Genomic DNA, 25,563 nt, shown 5'->3' with positions numbered 1-25,563 from the left:
ACACCTTGCACAAAGAGAGGGGGAATGTTTAAGTGGAAAAAATACATCACATGGTTTTTCCAACCATGTGGAGAGTCTCATGGTAGATCCTACCCAACGGGAGAGGAGTTACTACAAACATGGAGACTGTGGCAGAGGGGGCTCTGCCCATGGTAGATGCAGTTTGCCAACAGGGAAACAAATTAGCGGAAGATATACATCACATGGGGTTACCTTACAGGGAACCGCCACATGCGGAGCACCTACCCCAGAACAGGGCTCTTAGTTAGCACGTGTACTGGGCCGGCAGCGAGTCTCTCCGAAAACTCGACTGCTACAGGGCTTGGAGGAAGTCAACCAGGGAACATAGTTTGTGAACACTACTGGGAATTAATGGTGCACGTCTTCAGCTCAGAGGAGGTGAAAGGTGCTATGTGCAAGCGATACACCCGGCCGGCTATCCCAGGCTTATCCACTTGTATTGCGTGCCACTACCTGGGATGAAACTGGTTCCAATTGGAGGTTGTAGAACCTTGCAAAAGTGTTGAGTGTTGCCTAGCCTGCTGCTCTGCAAATGTCTGTCAGAGAGGCACCCCTGGCCAGGGCCCAGGAGGCCGCTATACCCCTGGCAGAATGGGCTCGTAGCCCTACCGGTGGCGGCACGTCCTGGGCATGATATGCCATAGCTATGGCGTCAATGAGCCAGTGGGCGATCCTCTGCTTGGAGACAGCACTTCCTTTCCGCTGTGCTCCAAAGCAGACAAAGAGCTGCTCAGAGATCCTAAAGCTCTGCGTGTGATCCAAATAGATGCTTAAAGCGCGCACCGAACGCAGCAACGACAGAGCTGGGTCTGCCTCCTCCTGGGGCAGCTCTCGCAGGTTCACCACCTGGTCCCTAAAAGGGGTCGTGGGAACCTTGGTCACATAGCCCGGTCGGGGTCTCAGGATCACGTGAGAGTAGCCCGGACCGAACTCCAGGCTCGTTTCGCTGACAGAGAACGCTTGCAGGTTTCCTACCCTCTTGATGGAAGTGAGTGCAGTCAGGAGGGCAGTCTTCAAAGAGAGTGCCTTAAGCTCGGCTGACTGCAAAGGCTCAAAGGGGGCTCTCTGTAGACCCTGAAGAACTACAGAGAGGTCCCATGAGGGAACGAGGCGTGGTCTGGAGGGATTCAACCTTCTGGCGCCTCTCAGGAACCTGATGATCAGGTCATGCTTCCCTAAGGACTTACCATCCACTGTGTCATGGTGTGCTTCCTCCTGCAGGAAGGAAAGCACAGATCCGACTGCGCATCTCTGGGGGTCTTCCCGTCGGGAAGAACACCACTTAGCGAACAGACACCACTTTAAGGCATACAGGCACCTTGTAGAGGGGACCCTAGCCTGAGTGATCGTGTCTACCATGGGGGGGTGGTAGACCGCTTAGGTCTTCCACGTCATGTCCAGGGGCCAGACATGGAGATTCCAGAGGTCTGGTTATGGGTGCCAGTTGGTGCCCCGTCCCTGAGAAAGAAGGTCCTTCCTCAGGGGAATTCGCCAGGGGGGGCTGTCGCGAGGAGCGTGAGGTCCAAGAACCACGTCTGGGTGGGCCAGTAGGGTGCTACCAGGACAACCTGCTCCTCGTCCTCCCTGACCTTGCACAGAGTCTCACTGTAGGCTCACTGGGGGAAACGCATATTTGCATAGGCCAGGAGGCTAGCTGTGTGCCAGCGCGTCTATGCCGAGGGGTGCCTCAGTCAGGGCATACCAGAGCGGGCAGTGGGAGGATTCTTGGGAGGCGAACAGGTCTACCTGTGCCTGTCCGAATCGACTCCAAATCAACTGGACCACCTGAGGGTGGAGTCTCCACTCTCCTCTAAGAGTAACCTGCCATGACAGCGTGTCCGCTGTAGTGTTGAGGTCGCCCGGGATGTGAGTGGCTCGCAGTGACTTGAAGTGCTGCTGACTCCAGAGGATTAGACGGCGGACGAGTTGTGACATACAACGAGAGCGCGGGCTGCCTTGGCAGTTGACATATGCTACTGTTGCCATGTTGTCTGTCTGAACTAACCAGTGCTTGCCCTGGATCAACGGCCGGAACTTCCGCAGGGTGAGCAGAATTGCCAACAACTCAAGACAGTTGATGTGCCAATGCAGTCGCGGGCCCGTCCATAAGCTGGCGGCTGCGTGCCCGTTGCAAAGAGTGCCCCAGCCCGTTTTGGAGGTGTCTGTCATGACCACGACGTGCCTGGAGACCTGCTCTAGGGGAACACCTGCCTGTAGAAACGAGAGGTCGGTCCAAGGGCTGAAAAGATGGTGACAGGCCGGCATGATGACCACGCGATGTGTTCCGCGGTGCCATGCCCATCTCGGGACTCGAGTCTGTAGCCAGTGCTGAAGTGGTCTCATATGCATCAACCTGAGCGGGGTGGCCACCACTGAGGATGCAATATGCCCCAGGAGCCTCTGAAAGAGTTTCAGTGGAACCACTGTTTTCTGTTTGAACACCTTCAAACAGGCCAGCACTGACTGTGCGCGCTCGTTCGTGAGGCACACTGTCAAAGAGACTGAGTCCAACTCCAAACTGAGGAAAGAGATGCTCTGAACCGGGAGGAGCTTGCTTTTTTCCCAGTTGACCCGAAGCCCTAATCGGCTGAGGTGTGAGAGCACCAAGTCCCTGTGTGCACACAACATGTCCCTAGAGTGAGCTAGGATTAACCAACCATCGAGATAGTTGAGAATGCGAATGCCCACTTCCCTTAATGGGGCAAGGGCTGCCTCTGCGACCTTCGTGAAGACGCAAGGGGACAAGGACAGGCTGAAAGGGAGGACCATGTACTGATACACCTGAACCTCGAATGCAAACAGCAGGAAGGGTATATGTCGAGGTAGAATCGAGACGTGGAAGTACGCGTCCTTCAGGTCTACCGCCACGAACCACTCTTGATGCTGGACGCTCACTAGAATGCATTTTTGCATCAACATCTTGAACGGGAGTCTGTGTAAAGCCCGGTTCAGTACTCGCAGGTCAAATATTGGCTGCAACCCACCGCCTTTTTTTGGTACGATGAAGTAGGTGCTGTAAAACCCCTTCTTCATCTCAGCCATAGGGACAGGTTCTATCACACCCTTCCGTAGGAGGGTGGCAATCTCCGTGCGCAAGGTAGTAGCATTTTCGTCCTTCACCAAGGTAAAGTGGATACCGCTGAACCTGGGCGGACGCCTGGCGAACTGAATCGCGTAGCCGAGTCGGACGGTCCGGACCAGCCATTGTGACGGATTGGAAAGCGCAAGCCACGCATCTAAGCTCCCTGTGAGGGGGACCAAAGGGACAATCTTGTCAGATGTACCGGCGGGTGGGGCCTCGCGGCGGGGTGGAGCTCAAGGTGCCACACCATGTCGTGGCCTTGCTGAGTCTAGGGACATCGAAGTACTTACATGGCTCCTTGTGACCACCCCCGGAACAGCCTGGGACGGGGGAGGAAGAGGCCTGTCCTCATGACCCGTGGAGACTGTCATATCGGGGGTGGATTTGTGCCACAGCTGGGCGCTCAGGGGCAGGAAGACCGCCGCTGGAGCGCAAAACCTGCCAAATAGAGTGGTGGATGGTGGTCGTGATGACGGCCGTTCACACCAGATACGTGACCCAGGGAACAAGGAAACCACTCTTGCTGAACTCTTGGGTACTGCAGCCACTTGGGCATGCAGCACAATTAATTTCAAAGGTAACAAAAAGATTCTCCTCCCGGCCCTCGACCAGGGGATGGAGTGGTCTGCTTACCAGCTCCAGAGTAGCGGGTTTCATCATCCCTGGGTCGCCCGTCTCAGGGGTGCTTTGAAGCTTTTCACAGGTTCTTGGCGGCCGCAAGACGGGTGGCATCTGCTTCCTGTGGTAGGCTTCACACTGGGGCCAGGCCAAAGGGGTGGGCTGCGGCAGAGCCGGTGCAGTCACCACAGGGGGACGCCCTTGGCGACGAGCAGATGGGGTGCGGGATCTTGAGCTGTGCCGGGCAGGATATGCCGGATAGCCTCCGTCTGCTGCTTCACCGTCGAGAACTGCTGGGCAGAATAGACCAGCCTGGGAGATGGGAGCAGCAAGGAACCATGTCTTTTCTGCCTCACCCATCTCGACCAGGTTGAGCCAAAGGTGGCGCATCATCTGCCCGAGAGACCGCGCCGTGACCTTTGTCGCTCGGAGAGCGAGGTCGGTCACAGAGCGCAGTTCCTGCATCAGATCTTGGGTGGAACTTGGCTTGGTGGACCTGCAGGAGAGCCATGGCATGCAGGGCAGAGGCGGCTTGTCCAGCAGCGCTGTAGTCTTTGGCTGTCAGGGATGACGTAAACCTACAGGGCTTGGATGGGAGCTTTGGGCATCCGCGCCAGGTGGTGGCGCTCTGCAGGCATAGGTGCACCGCCAGCGCCTTATCCACCGGGGGGATTGCCGTATAGCCCCTGGCCGCCCCGCCATTGAGGGTAGTGAGGGTGGGGGAACTGAGAAATCGGGACTGGACAGTAAAAGGTGCCTCCCATGATTTTGTCAGCTCCTCGTGCACTTCCGGAAGAAAGGCACTGGAGCCCAGGAACCAATCATCGAGCCGCAAGGGTTCAGGGGAGAGCGGAGGGTTCCACTCTAGCCCGATGCTCGTGAGCCCGGGAAGGCATGTCCGTCATCTCTGCATCAGCCTGTGACTGGGAAATCATTGGGGGACTCGGGGAGCCCAGCTGAGGCTTCTGCATCCGACTGGACAAGCCCGCTCTCCGATGCTGTGATTGAGAGCTCATCAGCGGACTCATCCAGAAGCCCGATCGGGGCAGATGAGCGTGCTAGCGTGCTAGGGAATGGGAGGTCTGCAGGGGGATACCCGGCGGAGGCGGTCCCATTGGGGTCCCCAAATCGCCCCCAGTGCTAGCCGCGCTGACCTCAAACCCGTAGGTAGAAGGACCGAGGCGGGGAGCCGCTGGGGTGGCTTGCTTTCTTCTTGCAGTGAGAACATGAACCATCCATGAATGCTGCCTCCGTGTGGGTCGTGCCCAGACACGAAAGACAGCGATCGTGACCGTCTGAAGCTGAGAGGTAACGACCGCAACCAGGAATAACACACAATCGGAAAGGCATCTTTAAAATGACATGTCTTTAAAAAGACGTTCCATGTGTGCTGCTCTTTTAGAGAAATATACTCTTTCAGGAAAATATACTCTCTTTTTTCTGCCAAAGCACCCAGGGACATTCTCTGCAGTGCACCAGTGCAGAGGAGGGAGAAGCCGCTGAAATGCGCCATCAGATCCAGCAGAGGTGAATGAACAGTCGTGAGAATTCAGCTCAGTGAGCATGACCGTTCGGCTCCGAAGAGAAAATCTGAATGAGTGGTTGCATACCAGCTCCTTTTATACCTGTATGTCCGGGGAAGTGGCATGCAAATACCACTCGCCAATTTTTCATTGGCCTTTTTTCAAAGACCAGAGGTGTCTCGGGCTCCCAAGAGTGACCCCTAGTGTCACTACATCGACACAACGTCGAGTGAGTGACAGATAGGGAATTTTAAAAGCACATTACATTAGTCGTGCATAGATTACCCACAATAATGAGGAAATTGAGTTAGGGGGTGAACATTGTTAGAGTGCAGATTTGTAATCCGGCCCCTTAGTAGAAAGGAAAAAAATATTTGTCCCTCACCGCCTTCAAAGTTGCCCATCCCTGGTCTAGAGTGTACAGCAGCTTAAATTGCCCAAGAACCACCCACCTGAATGGTTGGTGGATTTCCGCTTTACTTGCTGCTATATGCCTTAAATGAAACTCTGAATATCTTTAAATGATATGATATCACTAACCTAGCAAACTTGGGCAAATCTGGTGATTACTTCGTCCTCAAAATGCGCTCATTGTATCAGCGCTGAACCTTGTGAACACGATTATGTTTCCAGGTGGACTGATAAAAAGTCCTTTGTGCTTCTACTCTTGTAAGTTTCATCAAACAAGCCAGTCAGATTTGCACTGAGTGGATGAGAAAGTGTGTTCCTATTTTGTGTGCTATATGCATCAGGCGGTTAAATCACGGTCTGTGGGTGTGCCATCCGAGGCTGAGACTAGAAAATGGTGAGCATCTGTTTAGCACCACCATGTAAGCCCCTGCTGGTAGATGCAGGAACTACACCAATGTTTCCTCCTTGACGACCATTTAAAAAAAAAAAAAAAAAACTATTCTGGCAATAAATAAATAAATAAATAAAAAGTCCAAGCAACAGATACTGTAAATCACTTGTACTCGCATATTATTTTGGAGTACATGCAGTTTTTGGAGGGCTCTAAAAAGCATGCAGTGGACGTATTTTCCAGTATCTGCTGCCATAGACAAATGTCTGTTAGAATTCTGAGCAAATAAACAGACAAAAATAAATACAACATTAAAATGCTGATAATTACGGACAGAAATCTAAACTGCTCTGTTCAGCTTGAACTAAGAAAAAAAAAAATTAACAGAGTCTGGCAATGCATGAGAAAATCTCCACAATCCCAGCTCTGCGTGAAGTTGTTATGCTCGGATATGGTTCTATGATTGCCAAGTACTGTGTTGCAGTTCCTGCTTGTCCTGCAGAGCTCCTCAGGGTAAACATTTCAATCCATCCCAACAGTTCTGTTAGGCATTAGTTTGTTTTACTCTCCTTTTAATTATATATGTATCACACTCCTCAACCCATCCATGACATTGCTGCAGAAGTCATTGCCAAGAATGATTTTCATGAAATCACTTTGGCTCTGAATGTTATGAGCAATGCTGGTCACCCTGCTAGTCTTAAAACTATCATGAAGCTCCTGCCAGGACTGAGAACTGCAGGTGCTTCTCTGCCCATAAGAGTCCAGGTTGATGCCATCATGGCCATGAGGAACATTGCCAAAAAAGAGCCCAAACTGGTAAGTGTCAGACATTATATTGCAGGTATTAAAAATTAAAAAATGTTTGTGCATGTTCTCTTTATATGGTTAAATAACCTTGTTTCCTGCTTTAGGTTCAGCTCCTATTGGACAGGGCTCTCCACCCTGAAGTGCATATGGTTTCTTGTATTACATTGTTTGAGACTAAACCCTCAGTGGCTCTCATATCCAGTCTTGCTGGTGCTTTGAGGATTGAGACTAACATGCAGGTTGCAAGCTTTGCCTATTCCCACATCAAGTCTTTGACCAGAATCACTGCCCCTGATATGGCCACTGTGTAAGAATAGCAAATCATTTTACAAATATTTTTCTTAATCACTTTACATTAGCACAAGCCTAAGGTGATTATGTGTGTCCTTTTCAGTGCTGGTGCAGCTAATTTTGCCATAAAGCTCTTGAGCCCCAAGTTGGACAGGCTTAGCTATCGCTTCAGCAGAGCCCTTCAGCTGGACATCTATCATAGTAAGTTTAAGTGTAAGAGTTTCGAAGCCTGCTAAGAGAGGAAAAGGGGGCGTTTCTTAAAATGTTAAAAAACCATTTAATTAAACTCTTCTGATTGCATTGGTGTCTCTTTACCTGTGAAGCTCCTCTTATGATTGGAGCTGCTGGTAGTGCTTACATGATCAATGATGCTGCCACCATCCTGTCTAGAGCTGTTGTAGCAAAAGCACGTGCCTACCTGTCTGGAGCGGCTGCTGATGTTCTGGAGGTGGGTCACCAAAAAGGGGATGTTTTTCAACAAATTGATTACTTGTTTTATTTTATTTTTAATACTGTTCACTCAATGGTTCCTTTCAAACAGATTGGTGTGAGAACTGAAGGAATACAGGAGACTCTTTTGCAATCTCCAGCTGCAGATGAAAGTGTTGACCACATCACCAAGATAAAGCGCACCCTGAGAGCAGTATGTTATGCTTCCAGTTTATTGTTTAATTTTAAATAGTTTTAAAAACATGACTTATGTAAAAATGAATTCTCTGCTTTTTTCCCACAAGCTCACAAACTGTAAGTCTCTGCCAACAAATCAGCCATTGGCTTCATTCTGCATCAAATTACTTGGACAGGAGGTGGCTTTTGCCAACATTGAGAAGACCATCATTGAACAAGTAATATCGGTATTGTATTCTACTTTATTTTATTCCTCATTAACATGATTTCAGGATGTGTCTCACAAAACATTTCTCACAATTAGATGTCTACTAAATGAAAACAATCCCCAGAGTGTCACTGGACCCAAACCACGTGAATTGCTGAAGAAGGTCCTTAAAGCTTTGCAATAAGGAATTGCACTGCAGTATGCCAAACTCTTGCTAGCAGCTGAGGTGCATCATATCTTTCCAACAGCAGTTGGTGTACCCATGGAGTTCAGTTTCTACACTGCTGCAGTTGCTGCTGCAACTGTCAATGGTGAGTTTTTCGTTAAAAATTTAAACTATTTCTTCATTAGTTTTCCTGCAGTTATTAGAGGGTTACTTCTTAATTTGATATTGTTCTGTTCATCCTTCTAGTTCAGACTACCATTACACCTCCTCTCCCTGAGCAGCCTGAGACCATCACTCTTGAAGTGATGAAGAGGACTGATGTTAAATTCCAAGCTGAAGCTAAACCAAGGTTTACTTTCATCACCACATGTAAAAAGTATGATAAAAAAATGTGTAAAAAAATTTAACAAACATAATCTTCCTAATTCTCCTTCAGCATTGCTCTGCAGACCTTTGCTGTAATGGGAGTTAACACTGCCTTGATCCAAGCTGCTGTTATGGCCAAAGAAAAGATCTGCACAATTGTCCCAGGAAAAGTGGCTGCAAAAGCAGATATTCTCAAGGGCAATTACAAGGTGGAGGCGCTGCCTTTTGAGGTCCCTGAGCATATTGCTGCTGTGAGGTAATGCAATGAAATTATATTGATGTATCAAACATTTTAAATTAATTTCTGGAGTATCAAAAGGAATCTGAAAGGTTAAACAGGTTAAAAAATACTAATTTCTGTGGTCTTGTATCTCATCCGGTTCTTGTTCGACAGCTTTGAGACTGTTGCTGTGGTCAGAAACAAACGGTGAAAGACACCTCATGTTGGTGAGTGGGTAAGGTTTAAACACACACATGGAGATTACTTAATTTTTCTTTTCAGTCATCTGAGAACACTGATTCTGATATGCCAGCTGTGAGAGCTCCAACTCCATATCACGAGACCCTCTGTCTTGCTGTCCCATACATTGAAATCAAGGGATGTATTGAGGTGCATTCTCCCAATGCTGCTTTTATCAAGAATGCTCCTCTGTTCTACGTAATTGGACAGCACCCATGCTACAGCAGAAAGAGGTATTCTTAAAGACTAAATTAAAGTTATAAAAACTCAAGTAAAAAAAAAAAAGAAAAAAAAAAAAGATGCTAATGGTTTGTCATTCTGGCTTCTGGTGAAGGTCCTGCACTTGAAAGACTAGAGCTTGAGGTCCAAGTTGGCCCTAGAGCTGCTGAGAGGCTGCTTAAGCAAATCAACCTTGTTGATGAGGATACACCAGAGGGAAAGAGCATTCTGTTGAAACTAAGAGAAATCCTGGAGACTGAAGCAAAAAACATTCCTGTCCCTTCCGAAAGCAGCAGTAGCCACAGCAACAGTAGCAGCCACAGCAGCCGCATCATCAGTTTCAGCAGTTCAAGCTCCTCCATTTCCAGCTCTTGCATATCTAAGGTGAGGACATGGAATGTTGCTTGTTGGTTATGAAGCCAGTATCTGTATAATAAATATCTTCATGAAGCATTTTGTTTTGCACTGAGTTATGTTGTATGGATTTTCAGACTGCCACCAAGATTGAGCCCTTCATGAAATTCCACAAAGATCGGGTAATTATTTAAAAAGTCTACTTTTAATAATATTTTTACTTCATAACATTTGTATTGTTTCTATTATTTCACATGATACAAAACTTAACTTTGCTTGCAGTTCATGGCACCACATGGAGCCTCAAAGACAGTTAGCAGTGGAAGCACTGGTTCTAGCTTTGAGGCTATTCAGAAACAGGTGAATCAATTTGTTTCAATATTGTTTTTCTTACAATAACACGATATCCAAAGGTGAACTTCGGTGAACATCTAAAATTTCCTGGTTAATTGGTTATGGTTCATGTTTTCAGGCTAAGTTCCTAAGAAATGCTATTCCACCTGTTTTTGCTATCATTGCTCGTGCTGTGAGAGTTGACCAAAAGCTGCTGGGCTACCAACTTGCTGCATACTTTGACAAGCCAACTGCAAGAGTACAGCTTAACATTTCCTCAATTGCTGAAAATTACAACATGAAGATTTGTGCTGATGGTATCCTGCTAAGCAAGCACAAAGTCACTGTAAGATTGGAACAACTGGACGATTCTAAAACAACAATCTAAGTGTTGTCTACATACTAAAGCAAACTGATTTACTTCAATACCATTTAGCGCAAATTACCTTTTTCAGGCCAAGCTTGCTTGGGGTCCAGAATGTCAACAATATTCAGTCACTGCTAAAGCTGAGGCAGGTGTTCTTGGAGAATACCCTGCTGTCCGTCTAGAACTGGAATGGGAGAGGCTTCCAATAATGTTCACCACCTATGTCAAAAAGTAGAGTTCATTAACATTTAACAAGAAATGTTTGGTATATGTTAAAGATCACAATGGTTTTAATTATTGTTTCTTCTCTGGGCATCACTTAGGCTGTCTAAGCACATCCCTATGGCAGCTCTCCGGGCTGGATTCAAGCTTGAAAGGGCCACGAACAGTGAGAAAGAGGTTGATCTGACTGTGGCCTTGCCAGCCCAGATGACCCTGAATGTCATTGCTAGGATTCCAGAGGTGAGAGGCCAGTTTGTTTTTAAATTAATTATTACTCACACAGAGATTTAATAATAAAAAAACAGAATTATTTTTGTACCTGCTGCTCTAGATGACAATATCAAGGATGGATCTTCCCATTGCTGTTCCCATCAAACCAGACGGAACTTTTTCTATTCATTTTGATATGGACACTCTTCTGAATCCAGAAATACTTCTAGAAACAATAACAAATTAAGAAGTAGATTCTACATTTTCCACATTCTGACAGTGTAATGAATGTGTTAAGACTGTTATGTAACACTAATAAAGTTCCTGCAAATGTTAGTAATTTGTCAATTGCTTTATTTCAGTAGTTTCAGCAACACCCATAATGAAGCTTTTTTAATGGTTAAATAATGTTAATAATTTGTTTTATTATATATGATTGTGCTTTATGTTGAAATATGTTACTCGGTAACAGTTTATTGTAAGGTTGTATTTGTAGCATTAGGAATACATTGGGATTTAAGAACTAACAATAAATAATGTATTTTTACAGCATTTATTAATCTTTGTTCATGTTAATTGTTAATTTTTTGCTCATATTAATTCATAATGGATTAATTTATGTAACATATACAACTTTTAGTTTTAAAATTATATTGGTCTATGCTGAAATTAACATTAACAAAGATTAATAAGTGCTTAAAAACTTGTTGTTGTATGACCTTATTGTAAAGTGTTACTATACACTTGACATAAAGGTTCACAAATATGTAATAGTATTAATATTATGAATTATGATTCTATGGTAATATCACATTATTTGATGTTCTGATGGCTTTAATTTTAAAATAAGGTTAACAAAAAAAAAAAAACATAATGAATGCTGTTTTACTGTTAAGTAATGTTGATGAAGTGCACACAAGCATTTGTACATTAATTTAAAGGTCAATCCCCTGGACTATATCTGCTGTTACCAACTGATTTAGAAGGAGAATGTGTGTATGGTCATGGGACCATGTTTAATAGCAATGCACTCTAATTATTTTTCTTCCTCTATCATTTCTTCCTCTAGGTTATAATTATTCTTTGTACTCTACTGTAAAAATTCAAAATAAATCCACCAGCGGAAATACAGTAGATAAGGCCAAGCGTGGTCTACATTGCAATGGTAAACAGAGGTACAATTTTAAAACAATCCAAAGTGCCACGGGGTTCAAATGCATAAACGTTGCGACAAAAACACAGAGCTTTACCAACTGTGCCACACAGCCTACAGCTAGGCCTGATGCCAAAGAGACATAAACCAATTTGAGAGTCAGCAAACAAAACCATTGCTGAAAAAATGATGTTTCAACTATAGTCAAATAGTTTTGAAAACAAGCAATAAATCAAAAAACGTTTGTCCTGCGTAATCTGAATTTTGCAAAACAATACGCTGCTTAAATAGGGGATGTCTTCATTTTGGCAACAAAAAAAAAACAAAAATGGGACATCCTGGCTAATATGGAACCACTGGCAACCCTAGTCTAAAGATTGCCCAAGCTAAAATTGTTGGTGTTGTACTCAACATGTTCTGGTACCTACAGGACATTTTATTGATGAAGCTTACTAAGTCTTGACTCAACATACAAGTTTTGCAAAGATAAAGCAGTTTGTAGAGTCAATATAGGTGACATAGGCCAAGTAATTAGAAAGTTGGAAATTGGAAAACTATTTATAGTTTTCTGACTAGTATGCTATCACCTTAGACTAGTACGCAATCACTTGGAAGGTCATGGTAACAATGCTGCAAACAGTTTTTGTTTTGTGTTTTTAAGATTTGTGTTAAATAGACAAAGCCAAATTTTACAACTTTTCTTAAAACAGTTTGAGGGGTTGCCACAGACTCCAAAGGCAGAAGAAGAAGAACAACATAAACAATAAGGCATTTGAACCATCCGGTGCTTGGCCCCAGTAACCATATATCAAAATAAAATGTCTTATTTATAATATATTTCACATGCCACTTTTGCTGTATTCAACTTAAGAAGATAACATTTCTATCAGAAAAGACTCGGGATGATTGGAATTAATATCAATATAGAGATACTTTTTGTAGAGATTACTGTATATTACTGTACGAGCATACTACTATTGAACCACACCATGCAGAAGGGTAGGCTAGCTTATGACAATTGTTGAGCTCCTGTGAATGGGTGAGACTGGTTGTTGCAATATTTTGCATAAAGGTAAACAATGCTTTGTGATTGAGCCCTTCGATAAGGGCGAACGTTATTCGGGCAATATCCTTGCCAAAGGATGAACGATGTTGCGTTGACCGGAGGCGATGATATATAGTTAAAAAAGTATGTGGCAGACCTCTGCCTTTCCTATGAAGGAGGAAGTGGGAGCCTGGTGAACAATCCATGTAAGATTTTTAATCACACTTTCCAGTGTACAATAAAACTTTACTTTTCAGCATCACATAAACACGTTACACACATTGACACACACAGACAGCTTTGTGCGTCTCTCTCACACTCTCTCTCTCTAACTGTGGCTCTGGCTCCTCTTTATCTTTCTCATGGCTGATTCCGATAATTCTCCTCAGCCGTCCATCCTTATCGCTCGGCAACGCCCTGCTCGCCACATACTCCCATCGCTGACTCAGGCCGGGGAGTCATCCGGTCTGTCACTTACTCCCCTATATATATTTGTGTAATGTGAACCAACATCCCCCTGTTAAGACAATATGATTTTGTTTCGATGGTAAAATAATGTCTCTTATCACAGAGACATTTATACAGTAAATAGCCATTTGTAGGTTGATTTCCCCTGAAGAATGTAAACACTGGCTCTATAGCACTTTCAAACTTTGTTCCCTTTGTTTAAGTGACAAGTCGGGGTGGCGGGGCCCTGGACTGCAGCCCATGTTGCCCATTGTGTTAACTGCACATTTGTTAAGGTTTTACATGTAGTCTTGCGCATCCTTACATTTGAATGCTTCCTGAAAAACCTTCCCCTGCGTCGTGGCCAATTTACTGTTTGCAAAATGTATACAGCTGCTCAGTTGTGTCGAACATTGTTTAGGCCCTGAACAAAGAACAAAGAAGAACTTCGCCATGAGTTAGAAATTTTGGTCTCGGTTTAGGGATTTAAAGAAAACTCTAAACCATGTTTGTAGAATAAAAGTATTTTGCCTCTCTCAAGCCAACATAATAATAGAAAGTTCATGTTAGCTACACATTGTGTAGGTGGGAACCAACAACTGAAAACAGAATTCCACATATAACATTTGTGCTTGTACTATGTCAAAATTATGCATCATTTATTTACACGTATTTACACTGAGTTTACATTGATATTAGGGTGTAAAAAATATTTGTGGAGGTGAGGGCCTGGTTGAGCACCCGTGTGGGGAGAGAGAAAGCAGTTAGGACATCCACCTGAGATGAACTGTGACTTATTACCATCTCTATGTTCACAGTGAGAGTCGGGGGAGATAAAAAGATGGCCAGTTCACAGAGAGAGGAGAGAGACAGACAGACTAGAGTCTTCGGGTCTGTCCCCTGAGAGAGAGAGAACCTTGTGTTGTGTGAAGCTGAAAAGCGGACTGTTTATTTGAGTGACGCTGAAAAGCCGTCTTGTGTATTGAAGTGAAGCTGTACAGCAATTGCTGGTTATTTGTGAATAAAACGGACTCATGTGAACTTTGGAAACCAGTTCCCGCTTCCTCCTTTATCTGCCCAACTCAAACCTTTGTTTTATCTTCTACTTGTTTTACTTTAGTCTTCCAAACATGATCTTACCTTATGAAATTACTAACATTAACAATAATACCCAACTGACACATGGTACACAAATCACATATAGTTACAAAGTTCATCCACTGTTGCATTATCATAGTTTCAGTAAAATAAATAAACTAATATAGACTTTTACAAAAAGTTTCTGATGATATATTTCGGGGTCTTGTCAAATCTGTCAACATAAACTTCATGGAGAAAAGTACAGTATGTGGACACCACGTTCTAATTAATGAGATTGGCTGAAGCTACAGCATAAAATGACAAAAGCCAAAAGTATTCTGGTTCTGTTTAGTGTATACATAAGCAGTAGCCATATTTAAGTTAAATCTGAGAAGATCATTCTTCTGTATTAATTTATATAAAACAATTGAGAAAGTGAAGACTTTGAAGATTCAAAACATTTTTTCTTGAATAACTTTTCTGAGTATGAAGACAAACAATCAGTGTTTCACTGTGGACATTGTCCTGGAGGATGACATGATGACAGGCCAGGGTAACCTAACCTCTAATTTAAATATATGTACAAAACAGTTGATCAACTAAAAATGTTGTCTCACAGGTCTTCACACACGTAAAGTCATCTGTTAATAATTCATTAAAGAATTAATATTTGTTCAGGAAAAAACTACTATAAAAGATTTGTCTCTCTGTCAAGTTATTCACAAACCATCAGCAATGAGAGCTGTTGTGCTTGCCCTGACTGTAGCCCTTGTGGGTAAGTCATACTGATAATTTTTGTTTTGCATTTAAGGGTGAGTTCTCTTAAGAACAAATTACATCTCTTGAAATCTAAATTATCTTGTCTTATTTGTTTATTTTAGCATGTCAACAGATCAACCTTGGTAAGTAATAACATTTGGTACATGATTTGTTTTATTTCAGTTTAGTAGTAATTCACTATTACAGTAAAACTACTGAATTACTGTTTAACAAAAGTAATAGCCATAGTAATATAATGAACAATATAAAAATAAATAAATAAATAATGAAAATAAACTAAACCCTTTTCAGTTCCTGAGTTTGCCCTCGATAAGACCTACGTGTACAAGTATGAGGCTCTGCTCTTGGGCGGTCTCCCTCAAGAAGGCCTGGCAAGAGCAGGAGTAAAAGTCAGCAGTAAGGTTCTCCTCAGTGCTGTGACAGACAATACCTTCCTGATGAAGGTAAATATTACAAAATTTTAGGTGTTCACCTGTGAGACAAAACTAAATGTGCTAGTTAGCACCAGCAGTTAAAAGCAAAGATAGCGTCGATTAAAATGGAAATGTTTCCTTACAGCTCTTGGATCCTCTGCTCTATGAGTATAGTGGCATCTGGCCCACAGATTCTTTTGTTCCTGCCACTAAGCTCACCTCAGCACTGGCTGCTCAACTCCAGATTCCTATCAAGTTTGAGTATGCTAATGGTGTGGTTGGAAAGGTATTTGCTCCAGCAGGAGTCTCCCCTACTGTCATGAACTTGCACAGAGGAATCCTCAACATCCTTCAGCTAAACCTCAAGAAGACCCAAAACATCTATGAGCTGCAAGAGGTGAGAAAGAGATCTTTGTGCAATTTAGATCAAGTTTGGGGTCTTGTATTTTATTTGTTTTACTTCTTCTCTAAGGCTGGAGTTCAAGGAGTGTGTAGGACCCACTATGTCATCAATGAGGATTTAAAGGCGAACCATATTATTGTCACCAAGTCTAAGGATCTGAGCCACTGCCAGGAGAGAATTATGAAATACATCGGTTTGGCATACACTGAGAAGTGTGTTGAATGCACCCAGGTAATGCAAAAGACTGTAAAGTTATAGGAGAATGAAATTATATACTGAATATGTCAAAAGTTAAATTGGCACTTTTTTCGACAGAGGGTAAAGGGTCTGATTGAAGCAGCAACTTACAACTACATCATGAAACCAGCTGCTAATGGTGTACTGATCTCCGAGGCAACCGTTGAGGAGCTGTATCAGTTCTCACCCTTCAATGAGATCCATGGTGCTGCCCAGATGGAAGCAAAGTATGATTGATTCTCTTGTATTCTTTGTTTTTAAACATGAAGTAGCAATAATGCTTACACATTTTAATTATTTTAAGAAGTGAAGGTTAAGAAATCATTTTTTCTGTTTCAGACAAACCTTGGCTTTTATTGAAATTGAGAAGACCCCAATTGCTCCCATCAATTCTGATTATTTGGCCCATGGATCCCTGCAGTATGAGTTTGCAACTGAGATTCTTCAGACTCCCATTCAACTCCTGAAGATCAGAGATGCACTAGCCCAGGTTCAATTAATGGTTTCAAATCATTTACCTTTATTGAGTCAAAACCCTTAATTTTTCAGTTAAAGAATTCAGGTAAACATTGCCCTGACTCCTCCTAGATTGCGGAGGTTCTAAATCACTTGGTTGAAAACAATGTGGACATGGTCCATGATGATGCTCCCCTTAAGTTTATTCAGCTTGTTCACCTCCTGCGTTTTGCCACCTTGGAGAATATTGAGGCCATCTGGGCTCAATTCAAGGACAAACCAGTTTACAGGTACTGTATTTTTTGGATAGTTAAGAGCAATATTGTTAAAAATAAATTTTGTGATTTTTTTACTAAAACAATCCATCTGTTAGGCGCTGGCTTCTGGATGCTCTTCCTGCTGTTGGCACACCAGTAATTGTAAAATTCATTAAGGAGAAATTCCTGGCTGGTGAACTTACCACACCTGAATTCATTCAGGCTCTTGTGGTTGCTCTGCAAATGGTCACTGCTGATTTGGACACCATCCAGTTGACTGCTGTGGGTAAATTTCTCTCTCTACTCAAAGTCTTCAAATTATGTCTACAACAAATGAATCATTTCCAAATCTTTTCAAACAGAGTCTGGCTATGCATGAGAAAATCTCCACAATTCCAGCTCTCCGGGAAGTTGTCATGCTCGGATATGGTTCCATGATTGCCAAGCACTGTGTTGAAATTCCCACCTGCCCAGCTGAGCTCCTCAGGGTAAACACCTCAATCCATCCCAATATTTCTGTTAGTCATTAGTTATTAACTACATATTTTTTAATTATATGTGCATCACACTCCTTAGCCCCTCCATGACATTGCTGCAGAAGCCATTGCTAAGAATGATATCTATGAAATCACTTTGGCTCTGAAAGTTCTGGGCAATGCCGGTCACCCTGGTAGTCTTAAAACTATCATGAATCTCCTGCCTGGACTGAGAACTGCTGGTGCTTCTCTGCCCATTAGAGTCCAGGTTGACGCCATCATGGCTTTGAGAAACATTGCCAGAAAAGAGCCCAAACTGGTAAGTGTTAGACATTATAGGAATTCAATTTCTATGTAAATATGTTTGCACACATTTTCTTCCAATAGTTAACTCTCCTTGTATCCTGCTTCAGGTTCAGCCAATAGCACTGCAGCTCCTACTGGACAGGGCTCTCCACCCTGAAGTGCGCATGGTTGCTTGTATTGTGTTGTTTGAGACCAGACCTTCAGTGGCCCTCATCTCCAGTCTTGCTGGTGCTATGAGGATTGAGACTAACATGCAGGTTGCAAGCTTTGCTTATTCCCACATGAAGTCCTTGACCAGAATCACTGCCCCTGATATGGCCACTGTGTAAGAATAACATTTTTCAAATGTTTTGATTTATCATTCCAAATGAGCAGAAGCCTGAGGTCATCATGTTTCTCTATTTCAGTGCGGGTGCTGCCAATGTTGCCATTAAGCTCTTTAGCCCCAAGTTGGACAGGCTTAGTTACCGCTTCAGCAGAGCCCTTCAGCTGGACATCTATCACAGTAAGTGTTGCTGATTATAAAAGTCAGTTAAGAGAGGTTCTGGGAATTCTGAAAATGTAAAAAAAAAAATAATAAATAAATTTCTCAAAGCTAATTTTGCTGATTAACTGCATTAGTGTCTCTTTACCTGTGAAGCTCCTCTTATGATTGGAGCTGCTGGTAGTGCCTACATGATCAATGATGCTGCCACCATCCTGCCTAGAGCTGTTGTAGCTAAAGCACGTGCCTATCTGGCTGGAGCTGCTGCTGATGTTCTGGAGGTGGGTAACCATGGTGATGTTTTCCTAGAAATGTATTTCTTGTTTAAGAATGTTTTGAACATATTTTGTTGTGGTCCTCACTCAATGGTTCCTCTCAAACAGATTGGTGTGAGAACTGAAGGAATTCAGGAGGCGCTTCTGCAATCACCAGCTGCAGATGAAAGTCTTGACCGTATCACCAAGATAAAGCGCACCCTGAGAGCAGTAAGTTATCATATCCATTTATAATTTAATTTTAATAGTTTCAAAAACATGACATAGAAAAATGTATATGGTTGCCTTTACTCCTCAAGCTCACAAACTGGAAGGCTCTGCCAACCAATCAGCCACTGGCTTCAGTCTACATCAAATTGCTTGGACAAGAAGTGGCTTTTGCCAACATTGACAAGACCATCATTGAACAAGCATTACCGGTACTGTCTTCCACTACATGCCTTTTCCCTCATTAGCATAGGATTTTTCTCACAGAAAAGATCACCTAATTATATTTTAAATTGTTAATATACTTTCCACAGCTTGCCACTGGACCCAAACCACGTGAACTGCTGAAGGAGGCCCTTAAATCTTTGCAGCAAGGAATTGCACTTAAGTATGCCAAACCCCTGCTAGCAGCTGAAATGCGTCGTATCTTTCCAACAGCAGTTGGTGTGCCCATGGAGTTCAGTTTCTACACTGCTGCTGTTGCTGCTGCAACTGTCAATGGTGATTTTTTTTTTAGGATTTTTCTTTTTGCAATAATGTTGCTGCAGTTATGAATGGGTTACTTCAAACATTGATGTTGTTCTGTTCATCCTTTTAGTTCAGGCTACCATTACTCCTCCTCTCCCTGAGCAGCCTGAGACCATCACTCTTGAGCAGCTGAAGAGGATTGATGTTAAATTCCAAGCTGAAGCTAAACCAAGGTTTACTTTTATAGCCACATGTGAAAAGTCATGCTAAACCTTCACACAATAAACATTTTACAAACATAAACTCTCTTATTCTTCTTTCAGTGTTGCTCTGCAGACCTTTGCTGTCATGGGAGTTAACACTGCCTTGATCCAAGCTGCTGTTATGGCTAAAGGAAAGATCCGTACAATTGTTCCTGGAAAAGTGTCGGCAAGAGCAGATATTCTCAAGGGCAATTACAAGGTAGAGGTTCTGCCTGTTGAGGTTCCTGAACATATTGCTGCTGTGAGGTAATGCAATCTGAATTATATTGTTCCAAACATTTTGAATGAATTTCTGAAAGGAGCCAAAGGTTTCTGAAAGGTTAAGTAAGTTCAGAGGTGCTCATTCCTGTCATCGGTATTGTATCCCATCCTTGTTCCGACAGCTTTGAGACTATTGCTGTGGTCAGAAACATTGAAGATCCCACTGCTGAGAGGATTGTTTCATTGGTACCTGAGTTGTCCGTGCAAAAGACACCTTATAGTGGTGATTTGGTAAGCTATAAGAACACACATGGAAATGGATGTGTGAAAACATGTTGACCTTTCATTTGCTTTACAGCTTAAAGTGGCTTATTTTGATATTACTTTCTAATTACATGCAATTTTTTATTTCAGTCATCTGAGAATGCTGATCCTGATATGCAAGCTGTGAGAGCTGCTACTCCATTTCACAAGACTCTCTGTCTTGCTGTCCCTTACATTGAAATCAAGGGATGCATTGAGGTGCACTCTCACAATGCTGCTTTTATCAAGAATGCTCCTCTGTTCTACATAATTGGACAGCACTCAGCCCGTGCTACAGTAGCAAGAGGTATTCTTAAAGACAAAATTACATTTGTACAAAATAAATTTTAAAATAAATCAATAAATGTGTCTTGTTTTGGCTGCAGGTGAAGGTCCTGCAGTTGAAAGACTAGAGCTTGAGGTCCAAGTTGGCCCTAGAGCTGCTGAGAGGCTCCTTAAGCAAATCAACCTTGTTGATGAGGACACACCAGAGGGAAAGACCATCCTGTTGAAACTGAGGGAAATCCTGGAAACTGAAACAAAAAATGTTCCTGTCGCTTCTGAAAGCAGTAGTAGCCGCAGCAGCAGTAGCAGCCACAGCAGCCACATCATCAGTTCCAGCAGTTCAAGCTCCTCCATTTCCAGCTCTCGCATATCTAAGGTGAGGACATGAAATGTTGCTTGTTGGTGAGGTAGCCAGTATCTGTTTCATAAATATTTTATGAAGCATTTTGTATGGATTTTCAGATTGCCACCAAGATTGAGCCTTTCAGAAAATTTCACAAAGATCGGGTAATTATTTAAAAATACTATTGTTAATAATATTTTTACTTGATTTAATTTTTATGTTTTCTATTATTTCACTTGATACAAAACTTTACTTTACTTGCAGTACATGGCACCCCATGGAGCCTCAAGGGTTGTTAGCAGTGGAAGCACTGGATCTAGCTTTGAGACTATCAGGAAACAGGTGAATCATTTTGTGTCATTTGTTTTATTCATTATAGTACAAACCCCAAAGCTGAACTTTGAACTAACAACTAACATTTCCTGTGTGATGTGTTTAGGCTAAGTTCCTTGGGAATACTATTCCACCTGTTTTTGCTATCATTGCCCGTGCCGTAAGAGTTGACCAAAAGCTGCTGGGCTACCAACTTGCTGCGTACTTTGACAACCCAACTGCAAGAGTACAGCTCATCATTTCCTCAATTGCTGAAAATGACAACCTGAAGATTTGTGCTGATGGTATCCTGCTAAGCAAGCACAAAGTCACTGTAAGACTGGAACTCATGTTATTCTAAGGGCCTTTTCAGACCTATAGCTTGTTTGATCTGTTCCAAAATAGGGGCAAAATTGTTACAATGTTGCATTTTCTCCATGGTTCGGATCACTTTTACAAGGCAACATTTCAAAACGGGAAACTGTATTAATAGAAGAATTCTTCTCCAAAGAGCTATCAGGTAACACCTGGTTATCATAGGAATATCGGTTGGTCCGTTGGGTCAGATTACATTCTTACCACAAGTGAACCACTAGGGTTCATTTGAAAATTGACCGAGACTAACTCGTTGAGTTGGTCTAGGACTGATTGTTTTGCTGTGGATCCAAGTGTGGTTGGCATGTTTATATATGGCAAATCAAACTGAATTAAGGAAGAAATCCCACCAGGTTACGAAACAAATGGTCCAAACAAGCCAGGTGTAAAAGTGCCCTAAACACACAAAAAATCCAATTGTCAATATTTATTTTTCATGCTAATATTACATTAATTACTTCTTACTGGTCTTTGAACACCATTTTCCTTTTTCAGGCCAAGCTTGCTTGGGGTCCAGAGTGTCAACAATATGAAGTCATTGCTAAAGCTGAGGCAGGTGTTCTTGGAGAATACCCTGCTGTCCGTCTAGAGCTGGAATGGGATGGGCTTCCAATAACTGTCACCACCTATGCCAAAAAGTAGAGTTCATCAACACTTAACAAGAAATGTGTTTGGGATATGTTAAAATCAAAATGGTGTTAATTATTTTCTCATCTCTGGGGGCATCACTTAGGCTGTCTAAGCACATCCTTATGGCAGCTCTCCAGGCTGGATTCAAGCTTGAAAGAGCCACGAACAGTGAGAAAGAGGTTGATCTGACTGTGGCCTTGCCAACCCAGATGACCCTAAATGTCATTGCTAGGATTCCAGAGGTCAGGGTCCAATAGTTTTTCTTTAAATTATTTTTAATAGATGAAATAAGAAAAAATAATTAATTATTTTTGTACCTGCTGTTCTAGATGACAATGTCAAGGATGGATGTTCCTCTCCCCATGGCTGTTCCCATCAATCCAGATGGAACTCTTTCTATTCACATTGATATGGACACTCTTCTGAACCCAGAACTACTTCTAGAAACAATAATTAATTAAGCATCAGATTCTACATATTCTACTGCCAATTTGAGTGGTTTTCATTTGATATTGTTTGCTGTTTGACAGTTTAATTAATATGTTACCATTGTTATGTAACACTAATAAATTCCTGCAAAAGTATGAACGAGTGAATTGCTTTCACTTTACAATAAGGTCCACTTATGAATGACTTTTTAACTGTTAAATTAAGTTAATAAAGATCCTTCAAACATAACATAATTGATTAAATATGCTACTACGGCATGTGACATCATGGTGACCATAAAAACCCTTGTGCGTCAATAAAAAACAGTTAATCAGAGGTCCTTCGAGGACAAAAATGTCCCCGTCAAAAAAACTGCTTTAATAATATTATATATAAATATTACTTTCCACTTTCAATTAGTTAATTTTTTAACCAACATCAGTCCTGATCATAACTACCAAATATTCATTAATTTTCAGGATTTTAACCCTTTAAATACCAGTTTGGTTATATAAATGCCACTGTTGTTTTTTATGAAAACAAAAAAATGAATTATTTTCCATATACTAAATGCTAAAAAATATTTTCTTCTTTTTTTTGGATTATCACAGTCTGGGATATGTCAATGATTAGCAACAACATTGATTTTGATGCGTTATTATTTTTTGTAGTGTCAGATAAAAAAAAAGTATTTGCTCTATAGGCTAAACATGAGAAAAATGGCGCCATCTGGTGTAAAATATTAACAATTTAGATTTTGAAGCCAGGACTCCAGAATGAAAGCCTAATATCATAGAATTCATGATTTTATCCTTTAATGGCACTGGGATCAAATATAGCAATTTTAATGGGTTTCAATGGGGAAATTCTTGTCCTGAAGGTCCTGAGTGTATCTATTTTGTGTACACAGTGTTTTCTAGATGTATTTTAGGAACTGAGCATGAAATATCAAAATTCCCCCCAAAATAAACACCTTTGCCAAAATGTATGCCGTTGGCATTAACACAGCAAAAATGATCGAAAATACAAAAATGAAAAAGACAAAAATGTCCCGAAGGTCGTACAAGAATTAAAGCATAGAGGATGATTACAATTAAAATGTATAGCAAAACTATCCTGTCAAACTAACTTTTATTTGCCAATCACATAGCTAGCATCTAATTTACAAACTTGTTCAGTTTGAGATTAATACACTAACCAGTCATGTTTTGCATTTTCATGACTGTTTACAGATTAAAGAAAATTGGGCCTATTAGGATGTATGAAAAATGTAGCTAGCTAAGCTACCAACCAGGTCTGCTTCCAGCCTTTTATCAGAACTGACATCAACTACTATAAAAAAAAAATAAAAAAAAATGCCTGCTGATGGTCGTGTTGCCAAAGATTACATTAATAAAATAAAACTACTAAACACACTATTTAATTCAATTTTGTGACAATCCAAGCTTCCTAACTGGTGTTTTGTGCAAGATAGGCCTATGGATAAACCATTGCTAAATTGTCCATTTTGGAAGCACTATTAGAAATCAAAAGAATTAATTTACCATCTTATTTTATGAGATTACCTTAAGGCACAGTCACATTTACCATAAGTGTCCACTGGAACGTGGTAAGTGAAGCGGGCGTTTTCTATTTATTCCAATGGAAGCCGAGCGCCATGCGTGCGAAGTGGATTTTCATTAGACTGAATTGAAAATGTCTGCTTCGCTTTCCAGTAGACATATATGGTTACCTCTGCACTGCAAAATTCCGGAGAAGGTGTGAGGTTACAGGGTGTCCCAAGAATTTCCCCAGAAATGTAATTTTGTTCCAGTTTCAACTGTTAGGCACACTGAATTTTTTTCTTTTAAGTTATACAGGTGCTGGTCATATAATTAGAATATCATCAAAAAGTTGATTTATTTCACTAATTCCATTCAAAAAGTGAAACTTGTATATTATATTCATTCATTACACACAGACTGATATATTTCAAATGTTTATTTCTTTTAATTTTGATTATAACTGACAACTAAGGAAAATCCCAAATTCAGTATCTCAGAAAATTAGAATATTACTTAAGACCAATACAAAGAAAGGATTTTTAGAAATCTTGGCCAACTGAAAAGTATGAACATGTACAGCACTCAATACTTAGTTGGGGCTCCTTTTGCCTGAATTACTGCAGCAATGCGGCGTGGCATGGAGTCGATCAGTCTGTGGCACTGCTCAGGTGTTATGAGAGCCCAGGTTGCTCTGATAGCGGCCTTCAGCTCTTCTGCATTGTTGGGTCTGGCATATCGCATCTTCCTCTTCACAATACCCCATAGATTTTCTATGGGGTTAAGGTCAGGCGAGTTTGCTGGCCAATTAAGAACAGGAATACCATGGTCCTTAAACCAGATACTGGTTGCTTTGGCACTGTGTGCAGGTGCCATGTCCTGTTGGAAAATGAAATCTGCATCTCCATAAAGTTGGTCAGCAGCAGGAAGCATGAAGTGCTCTTAAACTTCCTGGTATACGGCTGCGTTGACCTTGGACCTCAGAAAACACAGTGGACCAACACCAGCAGATGACATGGCACCCCAAACCATCACTGACTGTGGAAACTTTACACTGGACCTCAAGCAACGTGGATTGTGTGCCTCTCCTCTCTTCTCTTCCTCCAGACTCTGGGACCCTGATTTCCAAAGGAAATGCAAAATTTACTTTCATCAGAGAACATAACTTTGGACCACTCAGCAGCAGTCCAGTCCTTTTTGTCTTTAGCCCAGGCGAGACGCTTCAGAGGCTGTCTGTTGTTCAAGAGTGGCTTGACACAAGGAATGCGACAGCTGAAACCCATGTCTTGCATACGTCTGTGCATAGTGTTTCTCCCCCACATTTTTGAATGGGTTTTGTTTCACAATCCTCTCCAGGGTGCGGTTATCCCTATTGCTTGTACACTTTTTTTCTACCACATCTTTTCCTTCCCTTCGCCTCTCTATTAATGTGCTTGGACACAGAGCTCTGTGAACAGCCAGCCTCTTTTGCAATGACCTTTTGTGTCTTGTCCTCCTTGTGCAACGTGTCAATGGTCGTCTTTTGGACAACCGTCAAGTCAGCAGTCTTCCCCATGATTGTGTAGCATACAGAACTAGACTGAGAGACCATTTAAAGGCCTTTGCAGGTGTTTTGAGTTAATTAGCTGATTAGAGTGTGGCACCAGGTGTCTTCAATATTGAACCTTTTCACAATATTCTAATTTTCTGAGATACTGAATTTGGGATTTTCCTTA

At 42.3% G+C, this 25,563-nt stretch overlaps 1 protein-coding gene and 1 pseudogene across 1 annotated transcript; both read left to right on the top strand.

The window, feature by feature from the left end:
• The first annotated feature begins 6,239 nt into the window (after window positions 1–6,239).
• Window positions 6,240–10,926, top strand: LOC127438084 (vitellogenin-like; annotated as a pseudogene).
• A 4,198-nt stretch (window positions 10,927–15,124) lies between these two features.
• Window positions 15,125–22,443, top strand: LOC127438247 (vitellogenin-like). The gene is made up of 28 exons (XM_051693692.1): window positions 15,125–15,179; window positions 15,286–15,306; window positions 15,476–15,627; window positions 15,743–15,994; window positions 16,070–16,231; window positions 16,316–16,464; window positions 16,577–16,727; window positions 16,826–16,983; window positions 17,067–17,232; window positions 17,313–17,438; window positions 17,527–17,745; window positions 17,840–18,057; window positions 18,140–18,237; window positions 18,373–18,497; window positions 18,600–18,701; window positions 18,791–18,910; window positions 19,013–19,199; window positions 19,297–19,399; window positions 19,490–19,675; window positions 19,813–19,921; window positions 20,045–20,240; window positions 20,320–20,594; window positions 20,681–20,725; window positions 20,826–20,903; window positions 21,001–21,207; window positions 21,744–21,886; window positions 21,982–22,120; window positions 22,208–22,443. The coding sequence occupies exons 1-28, from the start codon at window positions 15,140–15,142 to the stop codon at window positions 22,337–22,339; spliced, it is 4,059 nt and encodes a 1,352-aa protein (XP_051549652.1). The 5' UTR covers window positions 15,125–15,139; the 3' UTR covers window positions 22,340–22,443.
• Window positions 22,444–25,563: the final 3,120 nt, after the last annotated feature.

This window comes from Myxocyprinus asiaticus, chromosome 49 (assembly GCF_019703515.2).
Source record: "Myxocyprinus asiaticus isolate MX2 ecotype Aquarium Trade chromosome 49, UBuf_Myxa_2, whole genome shotgun sequence".
In the NCBI taxonomy this organism is placed as follows: domain Eukaryota; kingdom Metazoa; phylum Chordata; class Actinopteri; order Cypriniformes; family Catostomidae; genus Myxocyprinus; species Myxocyprinus asiaticus.
This window is presented reverse-complemented; position numbering and strand designations above follow the sequence as displayed.

Bases quoted from the DNA above. Each gene is read 5' to 3' on its own strand.
- LOC127438247 (XM_051693692.1), top strand. From the start codon at position 15,140: ATGAGAGCTGTTGTGCTTGCCCTGACTGTAGCCCTTGTGG. The intron at 18,702-18,790 runs GTAAGTTATCAT...TTACTCCTCAAG, and splicing joins TAAAGCGCACCCTGAGAGCA to CTCACAAACTGGAAGGCTCT. The intron at 19,200-19,296 runs GTGATTTTTTTT...TCATCCTTTTAG, and splicing joins TGCTGCTGCAACTGTCAATG to TTCAGGCTACCATTACTCCT.